Source organism: Cygnus atratus, chromosome 8 (genome assembly GCF_013377495.2).
Source record: "Cygnus atratus isolate AKBS03 ecotype Queensland, Australia chromosome 8, CAtr_DNAZoo_HiC_assembly, whole genome shotgun sequence".
Classification (NCBI taxonomy): Eukaryota; Metazoa; Chordata; class Aves; order Anseriformes; family Anatidae; genus Cygnus; species Cygnus atratus.
Window position 1 is genome coordinate 22,893,022 of NC_066369.1, and position 20,655 is coordinate 22,913,676.

Consider the following 20,655-nt stretch of genomic DNA (forward strand, 5'->3'; position numbering starts at 1 on the left):
CCTAAGTAGCATCATCTGTCATACTTCTTTCTATAGTACAGAAATCAAAGCAAACGGAAATGAACATACTTCTTGTTTGGCTTCCTAGCTGTCTGAGCCCCTTGGGAGCTCAGACCCCCAGGGAGACAAGTGCTCAGGGTTGGTTCCAAAAGTCCTGATCTTGCTGCAGAACTGACAGAGTCCCTCCCCAGCTAATAGTCTACTCTAACTGGTAGAGTAATTGTGCAAAATCATCCAGCTTGTGCCACAGACTCCATGCTACAGGAGCTTCTCCTGGAAAAGCAAAATATGGTAGGTAAAAATACTTGGTCATTGGGCTTACGTGGTTTCTGAAAGAGTTCCCAAATCTAGAGGATGTGGAGAGAGAACAAACACTTCTTAGGTCAGCAAAGTGCTTGCTGAGTAATCTGAATAGACTCAGGGCTGAACACCCAAGCCTGCAGAGATTTCAGTACTGTCCCAACAATACAACCGTACAGAACAGAAGAACTAAGTAACGGAACGAACATGCTACAACTAAGCCAGTCTTTTCAAGTCTGAAGTCAGCATTATGCTTGTGGTTTATGTTGGAGTTTCCTCTGTTCTATCACCGACGTTGCTTGGAGCCAGTTCGTTCTCAGAGCAAACTGGTGAGCTGCCCTGTTGGAGAGCTAGCACAGAGCAGATCTGCATTAGCTGGAGATACAGCAGCAGGACAGGATTCTGCAGGCAGCCACCCTCAGGAGGAACAAAGCTTGCTGCCTTTGCCCAGCCCGGTTTGACTTCCCAGCCAGGTGGTGCAATCTCTGAGGCAGCCAGGTTTGCAGGTGGACATTGGCCAGTTGTGTGGGCTTCATCTTCCCAATCCAGCAAAGCAGACTTTGTCAGAACCAGAAAAAAACTGTTGCCAATTTCCACATGTCCCCTTGAACACAGCACTTGCTTTTGGTGGTCTCTTGGTGCTTAGTTTTAATGCCTCCTAGGCTAAGGCACAATTATAATTAATTAGTACAGGGACCAGAATCAATCAAATCACTTACATTTGAAGCTAAATGGGAGGGAAAGAAACCCAGATAAAAGAAAGCAGTTTAAGACCCACCTGTTTTCTCTACCCTGCCCTCTTTCCCTCTCTAGGTTCATGTTTTGAAGGGAAGGGGATTTGAGCAGCTGTTTTGAAGGGAAGCTGGGTTGAGCAGCTGAAGAATGACAGTATTAGAGCTCCCGCACCACAGGCAGGACTACCTGTGCCACATACCAGTTCTCTAGCCACTCAGTTGTCCTGGTTTAGTTCTGACAATGTGTATCTTCTCCCCCATGTCACACTGCAAGTCTGTACATAAGGCTACAGTGTGCAGAGAGGCAGAGAAACCGCTATGAGAAGCTCTGGAGTGGACGAGGCAGCATGTGGAACTGGTAAGACCAATAGCGCCATGAGGTTCTCCCATGGATAACAGTCCTGTGCTTGCGACCATTTAAAGCAGAATGCAGGAAGCATTGCACTGATACGGGGAGCAGGAGTGCAGAAGCAAGCCAGGGAGGCACAGCAGAAAACTTTCAGTAATGAAGGCTATGAAATTATATATAACCATTGAAACTTTTAGCCAGTAGCCAAGCAATGTTCTTCTCATACCTTCTCATTCTGGGGAGAACAGAGAATGCCTATTGTCATTTTCCAGTTACCTAGGAAGGAAACAGGAGGCTACATGTCTCCAAATTATTTATATTCAATTTCCGATGACTATATTCAATTCTGTAAAAATACAGATTTCTCATGGGAGAAGAGGGAAAGTTTTTTCTTATTGTACTTCCTGAACCTCTGCCAGGGATGCTCACGTCTAATTGCTACCTCTGCATTATTGCACAGCAGAAAGTGAGATAGGGATCTTCTCTCCAATCTTCCCTCCCATCGCCCACAAAGAAAAAAGAAGTCATGCATTTCCCAGCCATGAAAGAGCCAAATATGTGGTCCTACTGATATGTTGCCAAGTGATAGGCAAAGCTGGAGGACCATGACTGCTAACAAAAGTCTCTGTCAGTATTAGGCCTCCAAAACTGTTTGTTTAATTCCCCAGAATTTTGTAAGATGATCAAGGTCTTCAAAATTCTCCATCCAATCACATTTGAATGAAGACATTTCCGCACACCAATGCTGTTTCCTCACAGATCTGAGAAAAATCAGCTCTTACGCAAAGCCCAACTTCAGACCAGTCTCAGAAAGTAAAGCACTTATTATCTGCCCTGGAGAGCACTTTTCAGTTGTGGCTGGGGATGCATAGGCTGCAAACTAGATCCTGTGCCATATCAGATTCTGTAACATCAGTAAGCTTTTATAAGCAGTCATTAACTGTTATATGAAGGAAACAGAGAGGGGATGCTAGACAGTGTCAAACTTGATAGATTTGTGCATTTTGAAGACAAAGGGATCAATGTACTTATCTGCATGGCAGCCTGCACAGCCTTCTGTGGAGTTATTCCCACTTCCTGTCTAATAAATGCACTTGAAAGGCATCCTTAACGCAGGTCTGCTTCTCACGCACTAGCAGTTTAACAATGGTTAGCCTCAGTTCCTCTGTAATAATTTTTCTTTTGAAAGACCCATCAGCCAAATAACTCCCTGAACCACAAAACCAGCATGATCTTGATCAGACGGGCAGTGGTCACAGCTGCAAGAAAATAAGCGTGTTTTTGTTCCTACTGTTCAGCTCCTTCTCTGTTTACAGGTAGACCCAATCCCCCACCCACAGTTCAAATAAAGAAAGAGCTAAGTAAGTTACCAGAGGTATCCTCCCAGCCGTAAAACAGGTCTCCCTGTGATGAACTGCCCAGAATTAATACATCCCTGCAGCAGAAGCCTTTTGCTAACGCTCTTTGAACTATAATGGAACATCTGTTGACAATCTCCCGCAGGGTAACTTCTCCCCTCCCCTGTTTTAATCCTCTCTCCTTCAGAAGTACTTTTGCTCTGAAATTAGACACATCAGTTGCCACAGAACGGCTCTCACAAGCATGAAAGTGTTTCCTTCACACTGGTCTTTCCCGAGAGCTGCAACGAGAGGGATGAGCAGCTAGGCCTCCTTGGTATTTTCTTCAAAATCTTGCTGTTATATCCGAGTAACAGAAGCTCTCGATGCTAAATTATAGGTTCTGCTTGGAACAAGACAAGGCTCATGGTTTCTGGAACATGCCTTTCAGCCAGACTTAGGGATTCATTTAATTCAGACTGAGAAGGGTTTTGCTGGAGACCACTGCAAAATTAGCAGTTTTCCTTTGTGCTGATCCTGACTATGCCATCTGATCACCCAAGGGGATCAAGCCTGATCATTTCTTCCATTTCCTTACTGATGAGCTTGGGTGAAGGATAAGTGTTTTCACCTTTTTTTTTTAAAGGATCTCAAGTCTTTTCGGTGGAATTGTGCACAATGTTATTTGTGGCTGGCTAGCAGAACCTCTCTTTTTTTTTTTTTTTTTTTTTTTTTCCAAAAAGGGCTGAGAGAAGCGTTGGGAAAACAGCTCCCTTTGTTTTAGAGTCTCACCTGGTGGCCCACACCGAGCGACAGAGAATTGTTCACTTACATTTCAAGCCATCCAGGCGGGCCTTTATACCCTGACCATGATCTGCTAATGGCTGTTCACACATTCAGATCCGCCATAAGATGCAGAGTCGAACTCTGGGAAGCAGCTGTCCCCTGATGAGGGAAAACTAACTGATCTCAGATTAACCTTCAAAGCAAAAGCCACAGTTCATACAGCTGGCTGAGATGAAGATCACAGGAGCAGCCTCTGCCTCTGTGTCCAGTCTTGGTCTGTGCTCAAGCCCCCACTCGACGACTACTGCTGCTGCTACTCTCAGACTAGCACCACCATTCTCTGCCTGCTCTTCAGACCAGTCCTAACCAGGCTCTGCTGTGTCCCCTTTGCAGGATTCCTAAATCTGTGCCACATCCCAAGGTCCTTTATATTGACTGAGAAGTATACATCAAAGCGAATGCTACGGATCTGTCTCCGGCATTATCCCATGTGCTAGACTACACAGCTTCCACCGTTAAATAGGCAGTTCTCCCCTCTCCCCATCTTCTAAGGCTTTTTGAAGTGCCATCCTTTGTCTCTTCCCTTCTCGTTCACCAGCCAGCAATTCTAAAATTAAATTCTCTCAGAAGAAAATGGGCAAAAAAATTCAAAGCATATTAAGAAATTTCACAAGGCCCTTTTTTTTTTTTTTTTTTCTCCCCGCTATTGCACTCTCTTCATATAAAACAAACCTATCAGTCCCTCCTTTATGGTGCTCATGGAAGTTTCTGTTCAAAGAATAAGATTTCTGAGCCTGTTCTGAGACACAGAAGAGGAAGGAATTTACCAACACCTGTCAAGTCAGTTATTCCATATTGGGTCTTGTCAGACAGGGTAAATTTAAGATCAGTTTGTATCTGTTCTGTTCTTGCTATGTACAGTCTCCCTAAATGGCACAATCTATGTATCCCATTTAAACAAGACCCAATCTAATTCAAAATTTGCAATGTATTTTGGAAAAAAAAGCATTCGAAGGCATTAGTAGAGGCAGCACAAAAAATTCTGTCAATTTGTTCTGGCTCAGCGAGTGGGAGGTCAGAAGACAGGATCATATATCCCACCCCATGACAGGGGAGAGGGCTGAAGCAAAAGGCTGCAGTAGGAATTCTCTGACCTTGGAGGAAACCCCCCACTGCGAACAGGCACCACAGCATCTCTCCCTCTGCAAGCCAGTAGGCAACTGCAAAAGCAGATCAATGCACCAGAAATCAGGCCCTCCACCAGTGTGTCACCTGGAGTGAGAGAAGAGAATACACAGAGCTGTGTTGTATATGTATAGGGTATAGGTCTAAGCCAAAGAACATTAACATTTCAGGTCTCAGGTACAGTTAGGGAGAGCTGGTGGGTCTGTGATGACTGTTATCAAAATGGCTGTTTCTCTTCCTTGAATTGCCTCCCTTAGGTCTGCCCCACACCTCATAGCTTCCAGTTCTGGTAAGTCCAAGAAACCAACCAAGTCCAGAAGAAGAGCTTGCCTGCTTTGGGAAGTCAATATTCTCTACGTGTTTTCTTTGTTCCCTGTAGTAAAGAGGGCATCTTTTGATTAACATTAAAGGTCATGCAGATTTAGTTCAGGCAGGCTGTTAGGTCACTGCTGAGGTCATTTGCTTCAGGATATTTCTGTCCTCTTTTCCAGTATCACTCTCCTCCAGCTCAAAACACAGTGTGGAGGTATCTTTACAATCTACAGCATCAGAACAAGGAATTGGCCTTCCCCAGACTCCTTACCCTATACGCCAGCCCTAAGAACAAATGAGAGCCTATGTCTAGCCTCTCCAGCACTGCTGGTTCACTGTGGACTGCAATTCATGTAAAATTCTAATACAAAAACATCCTCATCCATCATACTGAAGCAGAGAAATACCAAAAAGCATCCTCACAAGCTATACAAGTTCAAATTAAAATAGGTGCCCATGTGTCAGCACAGCTCCTGGGTGTTCCTGCTCTCATATTGGTCAGGGTTTCTGACGCTACTATGATATAAATATTTACTACTAATGCTAAGTGACAGATAAATAGGTTCTTGTTAAATGAAGGATACTGCATCGGCATTTGTGTGGCAAAGATCTATACAGGAGCCCATACCTGGCACATGCCTCAGAATAAAATGTTAAAGAGAAGAACTTAACCCCTTAATGGGACATGAAGGCTCCTTAGGAGTTGTCCCAACAACAACCTGACATGTTACAACGGCACCTACAAAGCAGTTAATTGTAGCAGGTTTGCTAGTAAAGTCTGAATCAGCAGGATTTGTGAATTGGAAGAACAGAATACAGGGCAGTTTTATATGCCTTACAGCCTCCATTCACAAGAATCTTAAGCATCTTACTAAAGTAGGGCATGAATTTTTTCTTTTAAAGGAACATTAGCCCTTTGTTCCCGATTTCCTTTAATGCTAAGTGTTAATGCAAACACAAGGTTTTTTTTATATCCTAAAAGCAAGGCAGAAATCCAAAAGGATAAAGAGGCTGAGAGATGAACCTTCTTGAAGTGAGCAATTTTCACCTTCCTAATCTCGCTGGCTGTGTGTCAGCACCAAAACAAAGATGGAGCCACATTAAAAAGGGGGTATCTTGGCGCTGTCAGGGGAAGTGATAAGTATCATAATTGGCCCTCACATGCAGCTTTACATTACCCTGACACCAGACGGGGGGGGAGGATGAAAGAACAGGCAGGCACACACACATTAACTCTGTCGTTGGCATAGCAATAGTGCTCTCAGAGCAAAGTTTTAACTGTGGCGTAAGTGCTCCAAATCCTACTGCCTCCACACCTTTACATGCCTTTTACTCACCCCGATCAGAAAAACTGGGCACAGCAAGCGTCTCTGATCAAATTATCAGTATGAACTCTGGAATGGCCTGAACAGCAGACATAAATAGGTTCTGCAGACTCTACCATTTGCATTACTGTGGAAAACCTAGCTAGGCTCTTCAGATCCTGAGGGCACAGGAACCAGCCACACTTCACTAATTACCTTCAGGCACTTTGGTCTCTGTGGTGCTAGAAGCTTTATGGGATCTGACACCTTTGAGATTGAACCCTGAGGTAGAAATCCTCACCCAGAGATGGAGAAAACCACTCTGCCTCTCTCAACAAGTTCCTGCTTCTCTCTAAAAGAAATGAAGCAACCAACAGGTTAGGTCAAAAGTTCAGGAATGAAGTTGCCGAGCCTAAGCCTCCACCACCTTTTGTGATACCTCTTACCTCATGGAAAAACTGCTGCTATTCTTATTTAATATCATTTTATCTATTCTTTCAGGAATTCAAGCAGTGCCATAAGGTAGGAGGTTCTACGATACACAAACCTCGTTCAGGCATTGGATTTCATATGTTCTTTGACACCCATGGCTCCAACCAACACTAAATCACGCAGGATTAAAACATACAGAATGGCCGGCTCATTTCTGCTCAAAGCCACAGCCACAACGCCAAACCCTCCCAGTGCCCAGGGGTAGGTCTGTGTTGGAAAGGGACAACGGGACGCCTCACCTGACCGCCAGATCTATAAGCCAAAAGGAGGTTGGAATACCACATCCCAAAATGTTAGTGACATAGAAACTATTCCTCACGTACTCCAACGACCTCTGCCTTTCCGTACAGACTCAATGAGCAGTACCTCCTTCAAGAACAGACTTTTAAATTCATCTTTCAGAGAGTAGATTTGATTGAAGCAAAAGGGTAGCGCTAACGGTTCCGTAAGCTTAGCCTACTGGAACAACTATTACTGGGTGTAGAGATGGTGAGAGAACATCTTTGACAGGATTTCTGACAAATTCATGCCACGCAGCAGCAGAAGGCACTGCTGCTGAGCAACTCGTGTTTTCAGCAGATCAAGTGTCAAGCAGCAGAACATCTGCCTCCCCACCTAGCCCTGTCATCTCAGTTGTGCCAGCACAATTTTTTTCCTGCAGCAACACTGAGAGACACACCGCTTAAAATAATAACAATTAAAAAAAATACAAAACAAAACACAATGATGCACTTGTTAGGCTCCCTGATCGGATTTACAGCACAACTTCAGGGGCAGAATCTCACGAGGCAGTGTGCTGTGAGGCCAGTGCAGGAAAAAGCAGAGGAGTGGGCACATTTTATGCCGATATTGACAGCAAAGACCCATCATAGCCTGACTGTAGGTAGAAGAGTGACACAATTAGGGAAGGCCTTAGGCTTTTCTAGACAGATACAGGGAATCAATATTTAATTATAGGAGAACTGCGATGAAGTTCCGTTATTGGAAACATCTCACCAAGTTGATACAATACCCTTTATTGAAGAAAACCTAATAATAACAGAGCTGTGCTGACCTCCACACTCAGTGTACTTCCCTACTAATAAAGACAGACATTAATATGCCTGTGGTCAAGAGTGAGAAAGATCAGAAGAGCAGACAAGGAACTAAGATACTCTTTAACTCCATTTCAGGCATGAAACCGCCATGAGTCTTCAAAAACTTTGTGTATCTGTCTGCCTTGTGCCCCTACCTAGTGCAAGGCAATGGGCCCTTAACCAGGTCAGAAAAGGTTTCAAGAGCTCTGGGTGGAAAGCAGAAGGAAAATCCCGTATGTTACAGGCAATACAACACTGGGGCTTGGTGATATTTATTTACTGTTCTGGAGAACACAGAGAATGAAAGATCCTTCTGTGTGCTGTGTGAGCATTTCATGATGACAAAAAATCATGCTGTAGCCTGTGTGGTGTCAGCACTAGCCTGAGGGAGATGAATGGGTGGCTGCGGTTTTCCTAATAAATAAATAAATATATATATCTATACACACAAATCTGTGACCCGGACACCTCAAAAGGACATCACTGCTTTCCCCGGGAGGACTGATGCATGTTCTCTGGCTGCTGTTTTACTGTAACACAGGGCTGTACAGGAAAGCAAAGGCTGGGGACAGCGACACCAACCTCCAGCTAAACCTGTGACAGTTAGGACATCTGGCAGCTGTCCCAGGACAGCTGGGGTTGGACAGAGAAGGATACAGTGAAACAGAGCCAGAAAGATCTAAGGATCCTCAGCAAGGAAGCTCCGACGTCTCTTCTCTCCAGGGAGCAGGTCAGAGCCAAGCCAGCAGGGGCTAGAGGCACGAACAAATCTAGTTCCCAGCAGCAGAGCATGGTGAGAAAGGAAAGTGAAGGGGGGCTGGGGAACTGGGAAAAAGTTAGAGCATAGGCAATTCACATGAGCACCTCTTCTTGCTGTCATTTCAGCAAAAAGTCAGATACTGTCTAAGTAGCAAGCAGGAGAGCATGTGGAGTCAGCTACTGCCCTGACAGAGGGCTTGGGGAGGGGGCAGCAGCCCTCCTGATTAAGCAAGGAGGATCAGGTGGCTCAGGGAAGCAGGGAGCTAACTCAGAGCCTGTCAGCTCAGTTCCAAGGACAGCCGGGAAGGGAACGGCAGGTACTCATTCACAACACCCACATGGGATTAGCCGAAGGTGCTAACTCTCAGGACACAAATGCCCCTGTTGGTGACAGTCTGACATTTCACCCCCTTCACTAGCTGTCCCAGGACCAAATACATTGCCTGCATCTAGCCAGAGGTCCTCTCCAGGACAGGACAGACACTTCATTCATACCTGCTTCAAGCTTTGCCAGTTCAGAAAGACCTTCCCTCACAAGGCTGACAAATCTACCACCTTCAGCATCAGCAAAAATGGTTCTATGGAAATAAATTGTGCCCACAAGACAAACACTCTATCCAGGCAGGTACAAAGGACAGCATATGGAAAGACAGCGAACAAGAACAATATGATGAGAGATCAGTCCCCACCATCTCTGAGCTTGCCAGTGCAGGCCCTGTGAGAGCTAGCTGCTAGCTGTGCACAACAACCAGCCAGTAGCACCCTCCTGTGACACACTCCTGCAGCTCCCATTACTCACCTTCAAACCCCAGAGCTCCACTTGCCCCTGCAGCAGTTTTCATGGCAAGCACAAATTTGGGCATCCCCGAAAATTCCCTGAAGGTGTAGCCCCTCTATCTGACGTGCCAAGCTTCTGCTGGGTGCTCCACACTTCCATCCTGAGTTTGTCTGAACTAGAAGATTGTGTTTTGTGCCTGCTCAGCAGATCTAGCACCTGTGAGAAAGAGGGGACAATCACTTCCAAGCATTTCTGAGAGGCAGCCTATGATCCGTGCTATTAAACTCTGCATAAAAATCATGTCCAGATGAGGCTGGAACGAATGAGAAAAAGTAGACAGCTGGACATACAACATGCCACCATTAGTGAACACTTCTCCAGCACCTTTTTCTTTACAGTCTTCTGGGTTCAGTCCACAATAGCACCCTACCTGGCATAATCTGTAATCTTTTCTTCATGCTAGCCCTCCTCAGCAGGAATTAAGTTTTGCTACATGTAGAAAAGCAGTGTTCTGCCCACAGTGATCACCTTACTCTACAGAGAATTTGAGGGCATGCCTTCATCTCCCCTTGGAAAGCAAATTACAAGCCCTGGCTGTGCAAATATCCTCCTGCAGCAGGAGATTTCCAAAGGAATAGTAACCTGCTGCTTGGTGCAAAAGATACCGTCCAACTGTTGGCCCCCAGCTGTCCTTTCCCTATTCTTTCCCCATCAAGTCTTTTCTGATTCTTCCTTTTTCAAAGGTCATCCACTTCTGCAACAATACCTACTTCATTGTGGCTGCAGTAGGAACTGTTGTATCAGAGTACATACACGTGTTTATTTTTTCCCCAGTTATACATGTTTTGAAGACACGCCTTTTTAACTGCCCTCCATCATTCAACAATGGAAAGGGAAGGCTTCTTCTTGCTGTTTCAGCAAGCTTGTTAAGCAAGAAAGTTGCCTGTAGAACACCTTGCACACTGGCTTTCTCAATCACAGCCTTCTGGTAGTACTACAGCATTTAATAAAAATACTTCTTCTGCAGGCAGCAACAGCATTTGCAGCCTGGCTACTATTTACAGTAAACTCTCCATAGATAAGTTTCAACACTCAGTTCTTCTCCACAGATCGCACTTGCAAAGCTAGCTCATCCCAACAGTAGGTCTGCCACAGGTCATCAAACCGTCCAGTGCTACATTTTGGATGGAAGGCATGACTATAAAGCAGCACACTTTGCAGTGTCAACTTTGACTTCTCTTCATTTCACCAGTCGTAGACATCTGGTTCAATAGTTCTTCCTGTAGTTGACCTGTGCAGCAAAGCAACTTGACTTCACACAGACCAAGAAAAAGGCCAAGGCTAAACTAAATTCTGTATCTGATTTTCTGTCTCTGTTGCCAGGCAAAACCTTGCAAAACCTTACAAAACTATATCCACCCACAGCTCTCCCAAGGCAAGGGATGGACTCAAGGGTGCAGGCAAGCTGCATTTTCTCCTCCCACAGCTCTCCCAGAGCACAGCATGGAGTCACAAATCACCAGCCCTGTGTATCCTTCTCTACTTCTCCTCAAGTGCTGTCTGTTCACCACTGTTCCCTGGTTTCATTGTCATGAACAGAGATTCACAACTAAAACATTACAGTGCTTCCTACTGAGGGCTGTTTCTGGTAGACCATTTGGGCAGTAAGAAGTTGTTAAACTCAGATTCGGATTTCAGACCACTGCCAGGAGCAGAACACGACAACACTCACTGACTTTATGCTGTAGTTGCTCCAACTCTTTCCTCAAACAGTCATTATCTTGTAGCTTTTTGCTGCTTAAAGAAAGGGTGACAAGTTACGGGTTTTCCTTGAGTACCTCCCCTGCACTTTCCCTGAATCTATAAAGGTCTTAGATCTGGGATGCAGATAAGATGAATAATCACCACACAGCTAGTGAAGCAATTGCTAGTTATGGCATTCACATTTCAACCCCTCTGTCCTCCTTGGCAAGGCCTCCAAGCTACAGAGAGTGCCTATCACAGAATGTCCTCTGTAACAGCAAATGGGAAAGGCAGAAGGTGTTAAGGTCCCAGCCTAGCCTTTCAGGTGCTGGGACACAAGGAATAAGAATAGGATCAAGGAACACCCGGTAAGATGGTTTCAAAGTTGTCCCATACCAACCCCCAACAGGCAGAGCACAGCACTAACGCATGAATTCCCCTCTGCCACCATGCTGTATGCTCTGCAGATTACAGAAGCCCTATCCTCCTGGTCCAATTGGGACAGCCAATATATTTGGATAGAAAAGTAGGCAAGATGCACATTAAGAATTCAAATATCTGAACTAATATCTGCACCTACAAAGGCAACTTGGTGAGCTGACTAAATATTGTGAGTTAAAAGGGCTTCAGCAAAGGACTTCATGTGAGGACACCCAACTCGAAAACAAGGTTGGTCACGGACCTCTAGAAAATCATTTTGTTTTCCATTGTCCATTTCCTCTCCTGAGAAGTAGATGTACTTCTCAGAGTTTTGGATCACTAAAGAAAAGGCAAAGGAAGCAATCACAAATTCAAAAAGCCCTTTCTGCCTCGTATCCAGCACACTGTGCTCACTTGTTTAGCACAGAGATGGAGCTGCATTGTGCCAGGCTATATTCACAGGCTGCTGTTTCTTCAATGGGATTTCAGCAACCTAGACAAGAAGTGATCTATGTAAGAGGTTTACAGGTTCTGTACCATCCCATGCTGCTTCAGTTGCAGTGCCTTTACCTTCACTACTTTCTAGCTTATTATCCAGCTGCTGGAAGTCCGGCTCCTGCTCAGTCAATTCACAGACTGAATTGATGATCTGAGGGGAAGGGCAGGAACTTATTTTGTATGAAAATAACTTAGTCCAGGAAAGAACACAGGTTGTAAGCTGGTTCAATTTCAGAAGCTGGAAATACAGAAAGAAGTATATAGAGGAAAAAAAAAAAAAAAAGATGCGATCCTTCTGTCCTCCTCCTACAGAGGGCATGGATACAATAAGAAACAGCTCTTGGGGTTCTAGAAGGTAAAGGGAACTCCAGAAGGAAGGAAATTTGTGAATCCGAAGCAGTTCTGTGCCGAAGAACTGGCAGGTCTGATGTCCTGACACTTCACAAAACTCAGGATTAACAGTGGGAAAAGGTTGCAGAACTAACCATAAAGATTGTGGCAAGCTGCTATAAAGGTTATGGTAAAAAAGTCCAAATCTGAGGCTTGGTCTCTGATGTGGCAAATGTGCTGACAGGTTATAGGGAGCTGCAAACAATACGTGCTTTCAGATAGGGAAAGTTTTAACGTGGAGGCTTTTTTAACTGTTTTAGTGAGCATCGTTCACCACACAGTGACGGGGGGCTTTCAAACAGCGCACGATGAAAAACAAGCGCACAATACAGCGTGTTATAGTACGGGCGGGCACACGGTGCGACTGTGAGGAAAATTCGCTCTGAACAGAGGCAATGCCCCGCTCGGACGCACAACGGCACACACCCGTTAGAAATGGCGGGACCCTACTGACGCGCTAACCCAACCGCCACTAAGACACGGAGCCCCTGCCCCGCCCCGCGCGCGGAGCCCTCTGGGACATGGAGTCCGCGCCGGGTAACCCAGCGCGGCGGGGATGGAGGCGCGCACTACAACTCCCATGATGCTTTGAGGGGCGGACCGTCTCCTAGGAGACGCGGCGCCTCGCGTTCCCGGCGGCCAGAACTACCCTTCCCGTGAGGCCCCGCGCGGCGGGCTGCATGGAGGGCCGCGTGGCGGAGCGGCTCCGCGGCGCGCTGGGCCCCTTCGGCTTCGAGGTGCACGCCTTCAAGGTACTGACGTCATGCCGGGAGGGAGGGGGGGACCGTCGTGACGTCACCCGCGGTGACGTCACCACCCGGCGGCTGGTCGGCGGCAGGGGGCGCCGCCAGCCCGGGAGCCGTGAGGAGGAGGAGGAGGAGGAGGAGGAGGAGGAGGGGGAGGAGGGGGGGGGGGGAGGAAGGGCACGGGGCTGAGGGGGGCGCTGGGATAAAGGTGCCCCGGGCAGCCCGTCCGGCCCTGCTGAGGAAGGGGGCTAAAGAAAGGTACGTGTGGCCCCGGGGACAGTAAAGTCCCGTCAGCGGGTTTAAAATTTAATCTAAACGCGGAGCCGGCTCCGCATTTCAGCGCCAATTTCGGCCCCTTGTGTGCTCCACGGTGGGGCTGTTCCTTGATTAACCCACGAACCCTCTTTGCCCCTGCTTAAAAGTCTTTCAAACCTCTCGCACCGTTATTAAATCAAATACTGGTTTGTTTCCTCAGCCTTCAGCCAGTCAAGACATTGAGTCAGTTGTGCAAAGGTCACTGCTCTTGCCTCAAAAAGGTCGTTGCTGCTGCCTTATTCTACTTATCCGTGGTGCTTGGGTTTTCCACGATGACAGGTCACCGCTCCTCTGCATTATTCGGCCATTACAAGGGGAAGATTACGTTGTCAACATTAATCTAGTAGGAAAGAGACCTTCAATGAAAAAATGATAATCTATCTAGAATAAACATGACCTTCCCCTCCTCAGGGAAAGTCGTATTTGTCACCTGAAATGATAGTATCTTCCGTGGTGTATTTGTTATCTGGCGGAAAGTAAAAGGGAATGAGGCTCTCAGAGAAAGGAAATGTCCAAAATGTGGAGAATTTAATAATACTGCTTTCGCAACACATGGCAGCAGAATTATAGGCAGAACCCAGACCAAAAAAAGGCTGCAGCTGCCAGAGGGAAAGCTTACGGCACTGTGTCTTTCTAGATTTAATTTTCTTACAGCTTGCCCTGGTGTATTGACTGATGTAAAACGGGAAATTAGCAAACCTTAGATTCACATCTCTGTAATTTCTTTAGCATCTGAATTCAGCATCTTCAACGAGAGCCACAAAACTGATTACACTTTGGGGTTGACGTAAGAATGCATCTTTATAGTAAACTGAGTTTACTCTTGCTTACGTATGTGCAGGTCTGGCTGCTACTGTCACCTCTAAAGTCACTTTCACATTAATTTCACTGATACTTAGAGGTGATCGGTACCTCGCACCTTCAGGCTAAATATCAGCGTTACACCACACATCTTTCTGAGTGTTAGACTTGGTCCTTAGGGCATCCCAGGAGAGTGGGAGTCGTCATAACCCAAAGACTGGTGGTATTGTGCAATACGTTAGTGGTGGAGCGTGAGGCTTTCAGTCATTACCTCCTCGTGTTCGGCAGTTGCTGGTCTTGTCCCTCTCCTCCTGGTCATGTCCTCCTGCCACCCCGGCTTGACCCCTCTGGACTGTGTTACATCCAGCCCCGAAAAACAGCTTCAGACTGTGGCCATGTCACAATCCATGCACTACAGCTGATGTTCTGAGGGATTCTAGCGCTGCTAGGAGCTTCACATCCTTCACTTTCACACAGAAATGTTTCCTGCTGAAGCAGTATATCATGCAACTTGTCATATGAGCAAAACAAAAGTACCAGTTTCTTCCTGGCTGAGACAGAAAATTTAAACAAAACATAAGAAATAAACTCACAAAATGATAGACTTTTTCTAACTAGTGAGAGGCATCACAAGAATCAACTGATCAGCAAAACCAGAAGGCACGAAGTAGCACAGGGACAGATTACAGGATCTTATAAGGACCTTACTTTCAGTCAGTGAACTCCAGCGAATGGCTCTGCACCAGGAATAACTGAGAAGTGAATGTGCTCTTGGAAAAGAGCATTAAACTGATACAGGGAAGATTTCAGAGCACGCCGCTATTCAGCTTTCTGCTGTGTCGGTGACAGCTGGATGCCCCTCCTCCACGTGCCACAGCTAATTGTGACTTGCACCACCTCACTCCAGTACGCTGGCTTTAAGCAGAAAAAGACTTTGGATGCTTCAGCTCTTGAGCTGATTATAACCTGTAGTCCGTGCTTTATTTCCTGCGTGGTCTCCTGCAGTTAAAAGCCCTTTGAGGTCTTTTGCGTGTTTGTCTAGTCAGAGAGGTCTGATTTTCTGGCATATAGGTTCTGTGAGTTTTTTGTTACAGGCAGGGACATTTGTATGCGGGATTTTAATTCATAATGAACCTGCTTCCACTGGCACAACCGGCACTTGCTGTGAAAGTGAGTCATGTTAAATCAGATCACTGAGGTTTCAGGTGACAGAGGGGTTGTGACCTGACTAACTCCTACTAAGAAGCAATACAAGTAGTAGGAAACTTGTCTAAGGAAGGATCCAAGGGAGAAGCAGAGAAAACAACTGTAAAAGCTTTATCTAAACCCAAACATCTGATTTGCATTGGCAAGGCTGGTTGCTCGTACTTCCGTCTGTGGTTTCTGAGCAGAGCTGGATAAAGGGCAGTCTTGAGCTGAATGTGGGAGATCACTCTTATCTCTCACATCAAGTACACCTTTCAGAAACTCTAAATCCCAGTATGCAAAAGAACCTGGTTTGAATGGAAAGCACTCAGGCAGGCTGCATATCTGGGTTGCAAATGAAGGTGGCTACACTTCTTTCTAGCATTTTAAATTCCTGCATGCCCACTAGCAAAAGCGTGGGGTCCCTGTTTTAATGGAGATTTGTTTTTCTTTGCCAAAGGTGGGATGGTACAATGCTGTTCTCCAGCCGGCCTTTCATCTCCCCTACCCAGATGACACACTGGCCTTCGTTGTCCTCAGCACTCCTTCGATGTTTGACAAAGCCCTTAAACCTTTTGTGAACAAAGAACGGTTAAAAATCATCCGGGATCCTGTGGATCAGTGTGTTTCTCATCATTTGTCAGGTGTGAAGGAGGTAAGAGCCTGAAATACTCTTTTTACTACTGTGGCATATTAACAAACAGGTGGATTGAGCAGTAGACAAAGCCTTCCAGGTCCCTGCACTTTCTCCTTAGAATGATGAAGCATTATTCGTATTCTGTCTCTGCCATTACAAGCTGTAGCTATGTGGAGTGCTTTACAGTCACAATTTGAAAATCCAAGGCCGCAAGCACGCTGATAAGATTGCAGTAGCGGGATGTGGAAATTTACAGGCTTCTCATAGTGCCTGATTTGCTAGGATCTAGCATTTCTGTGGTGGCAAGTCGTTTCCCATGAGTTTGGGCTGATGTTTTTGTCTTTTCACAGAAATTCCCTGACCAGAAAGTGGATATCATCTTTGATTATGAGATCCTGCCAAGCCGAAAGCCCAAGTTCTTGGCACAAACAGCTGCCCATGTTGCTGGAGCTGCATATTACTACCAGAGAAAGGATGTGAAGCTTGATCGTTGGGGGAAAAAGGTGAGGCAAAATCACAGTCTGGGAAGAAAAAAACACCAAAATGCAATCAGTGAACTGTACAACATTTTTTTTACCCACTAGCTCTTCCTGCAGATAAACAGAGAAAAATATCTCGATCTCTTAAATCTTCTTAGGTGAATAAAGTTCAATGTAAAAGACCTATTGGTTGTAGCATTATAAATAGGGGAAAAAACACGCTGTAGTTAATTTCTATGTTAAACATTCAGAAAGAAACCCCTCTACATTACAGTATGGGGGGGAGCACAGGAAAATGGGAATGCAGTGCCAAATGTTCAGGAAAGAGCTTTCCTTTCTTGCCTTTATAGCACTCCAGTAGGGGGCTAGGAGTGAGAAATTGCATCAAAACTTGATGTTTGAACTCCAACCATTACTAGAGACCACATGAAACATGCTAGATCTTTCTTTTTTACTTCCAGAAGATCTATGGCGTGTGTATTCATCCCAAGTATGGCGGCTGGTTTGCTATCCGAGGTCTCCTCCTGTTCCCAGATATTCAGGTCCCATTCCTGCAACAGTCTGCCCCTGTTGACTGTGTGAGCACACAGGAGAAGAGAACTGAATTGCTGGAGCAGTTCAATTTCCACTGGCAGGACGGCCGCTACAGGGACATAATTGAAGTGAAGGAAAGGTACTCAGAGGAGCAGAAAGCCTACTTTGCCACTCCCCCAGCAGAAAGATTCAGACTGCTAGGGCTGACACGTTTCACAGAGTAAAGCGGTTCCACGAAGGGGCTGGGCACAAGCAAAGTGTAACTCCCCAGCACCTACTTATCCGTGGTGCTGAGGAGGAAGGTGTGCTGATACAGAGAGTGCAAATCCGAGCATTGCGGACCGTGTCTCAGTCCAAACATCAGCTTCTCAGAGTTGAGAGGGAGCACTGCATTGTAGCTCTTAAGGTCTCGAGGAAGGTGGAAGCAGTCTGTTCCCTGCTGTTGCTGAGTTGGTAGGTATTTTTGGGAGCCTGGTTAAGATACCCACTAGTTGTTGGTTTGGCAAAGTTCAGAAACCTTGGCAATTAGGAAAATCATGCCGCTCATTGGAAAAGTTATGTTTTTCTCAAGAATTTTCTTTCCTAATATTTTGGTTTTACTCTGTATAAGAGTGAAAAAGTTTATTTCAGAACACAATGAATAAAATTATTTCTTTTGGTCTGAACTCAGAGCAGATACTTTTAGATGCATCCAGGATTTTCTTACCCTGTGTCATATCTCTCCCTAGAGAATACATGTTCAGTCCTCAGAAAAAAAGGTTTTTTTCTACATTCCTTCACTTGTAATGAATCTGGCTTAAATTAGTTAATAAAACTTTTCTGAATTCCTTAACCTGGAAAGAAAATTCTCCAGAGAGAGTTTCACTGAGTGGCATGGTCCTGTGCTGGAAGCAGAAGTAAGCAAAACACAGCCAACAGCAGCCTCCTTTTTCACAGTAGTTATGAAAGGGAAAGGGACAGTGTAAAGGTCGTAGCTTGAGTCTGATACATTTCCTCTTCACTCAGGGTCAGCTTCTCAGAACAAGGTGGAGTCCTTAGGTCAATTTTGAAGCACTTACCATACAACAGCCTACTAAAAACCTGGAAAAGATACTGAATAATGGCTATGAGTGGAATTTTTACTCACATTAAGATAACTAACTGAAAAAGTCAGTTCTCATGACCTTTTCCTAAGGTAGATGAGGTTTGAATTTAAAATATTTTCCAGTGCTATGCCAGCAACACCACAGTTTTAAAACTCTAGTTTCCTGTTGTAGTTCCTATATGAAGGAGATCATAAACTTGCACACATCTGAAAGCCGCTACACAAAGCATTGTTGCACTCAGAGACAAGCAGATAAAAAGGGGGAAAATATTCATGACTTTCACATTACATACGTTGCTGGTTAACACAGCTTCAGAGAGCAACAACTTCTTTAGATGACGGTTCTGTTAAATTTGTTCATAGGTCACAGTGGCAGGGGAGTTTGGGAATTAATTTACCTTTTAGCATGCACTTTGAGGCTTACACCTCATTAAAATAATACATTGTAATAAACGAAAAGAATGTTTTGTGGAAGTCCTGTTACTTGACTGTAGTGCAATGTTGCAAATTGCTAAGCACTTTTTCCCTTTCCCTGATACCAACATAATTATAAAAAACCATTCACTTTGCAGAACTGAGCCCTTTCTTTCTATCTTGTGTTGTGGTTCTTCATCCCTTTTGGAGACCCAAACACTGAAGTTGCCCGAACAGTAAATCGCTGCTTGATTCAAAATCAAGATTCAGCATAACAAGTTTGTTTTTCTCTAAACAGAGTAGTGAGCATGTGATCACCGATTGTTCAGTGTATTTGCTGTTACAAAAATGTTTGTTATTTTCCATGCTTTGTTCAGCTGCCTTACTATGTGATAGTGGTATTGTGATTTTTAAGTCAGACAAAATAATTGTTTAAATTATTGTTTAAAATAATTGCTTAAATTCTGTTCATTATAGAATTACTGCTGGTTGAAATGTTGGTTAACCTTCCGGAACTTCCAAAAATCATTACGAAGTACTGATTCTCTTAGAAGGATAAATACAAAACAGAATTGGATTTTTCTTTTCACATGACAATTTAAAGTAAAATTGGGGGTTGTTTTCTTACAAATATTTAGTATTTTGTCTTAGTTCACGCCTTAAACATTACCATAGTCATTTCATTACAATTTTTTGTAATTTATTTCTCTTCATATGGTATTTTGGTTAATAAAATGTACAATAAATTTGTAAGTAATCCTGAGAACTGAGTATTTTTATTTAAGCTAGGCAATGATTAATTTGTGGAGAGCTGAGGATGTCAAAGTGAGAATTGATCGCCATGTTTTTAACATACTGAAAGTATTGATCTACATAGGACAGACAAAAGCCAGCATTTGAAAACAAAAAGAAAAACAAAAAGAAAAACAAAAAGAAAAACAAAAAGAAAAACAAAAAGAAAAACAAAAAGAAAAACAAAAAGAAAAACAAAAAGAAAAACAAAAAGAAAAACAAAAAGAAAAACAAAAAGAAAAACAAAAAGAAAAACAAAAAGAAAAACAAAAAGAAAAACAAAAAGAAAAACAAAAAGAAAAAAGTGATCTTAGCAGAAGCTTGTAAACTATTAAGGCAGGCTCACCTGGGATACTGCAACATAAAACATACAATGTAGCAGGAATTAAGTCTAAAAATGTTTATCTTCAGTAGGTCATTTGAGCAAGATTATTTAACAACAAGCACATGACCAGGCACTTTGATTTTCTTCCTCTATTCTAGCAGTAACAAAAGTTCGAGGTGTCCAGCAATACATAACTCATGCTTGAGGGGTTTTCCCTCAGTAACTTAAAAGTAATACCTGCAATTACTGAAATTCTTATTTGTTAAAACATATGAATACTGATTCAGATAAAGGCAAATCTGTGTTCTTTGTGCTTCTAGCAGTTATGTCAAAGCTGATGTGTATATATATATAGTATATATACTTTCTTTTAGCCAGGTCACTAATCGCCAGAGCTGCAGCTAGTAGTTTGCTTTCCTTACTGGTCTTTGTGTTATAAAAACAGAGTTTGAGAACCTGTTTAACTTCTCATTTCTTGAGACAAGACCAGACACGGTCAGAAATGGATCGTTCTTGGATACTGAGGCATCGTGAAGACATTCTTATCTTAGGCAGTTGCAAGTATCATACAAGTAATTACAAATCTTTGGGTAGAGTATTTTTTCAGCTACTACATTTTACACACATTTTCGCTAAATCCTAATTTTTAAACGTTTATTAAGTACCATTTTTTCCTCAATATAACCAGTAGGGTGAGTATGCAAGAGCTGAGCAGTAAAGAAAATTAGAAGCTACTTGAATTTGAATTCAGTTTTAGCAAGATATTCCATATATTTCAAGCTCATAAAACATTTTGTGAGGAAATAACAGTTCTGTGATGTTTTCATGCCTCTAACACTTATCATTTAACCCTTCCTTCCGTGACACTTTCAATTTTTAC

At 44.1% G+C, this 20,655-nt stretch overlaps 1 protein-coding gene across 1 annotated transcript; it reads left to right on the forward strand.

Moving 5' to 3' along the window:
* Positions 1-13,102: 13,102 nt before the first annotated feature.
* Positions 13,103-19,552, forward strand: MMACHC (metabolism of cobalamin associated C). The gene is made up of 4 exons (XM_035537134.2): positions 13,103-13,215; positions 15,971-16,165; positions 16,498-16,650; positions 17,088-19,552. Exons 1-4 carry the CDS (start codon positions 13,144-13,146, stop codon positions 17,382-17,384), a joined length of 717 nt encoding a protein of 238 aa, XP_035393027.1. The 5' UTR covers positions 13,103-13,143; the 3' UTR covers positions 17,385-19,552.
* The last annotated feature ends 1,103 nt before the right edge of the window (positions 19,553-20,655 follow it).

Bases quoted from the DNA above. Each gene is read 5' to 3' on its own strand.
- MMACHC (XM_035537134.2), top strand. From the start codon at position 13,144: ATGGAGGGCCGCGTGGCGGAGCGGCTCCGCGGCGCGCTGGGCCCCTTC. The intron at 13,216-15,970 runs GTACTGACGTCA...TCTTTGCCAAAG, and splicing joins TCGAGGTGCACGCCTTCAAG to GTGGGATGGTACAATGCTGT. The intron at 16,651-17,087 runs GTGAGGCAAAAT...TTTTACTTCCAG, and splicing joins TTGATCGTTGGGGGAAAAAG to AAGATCTATGGCGTGTGTAT.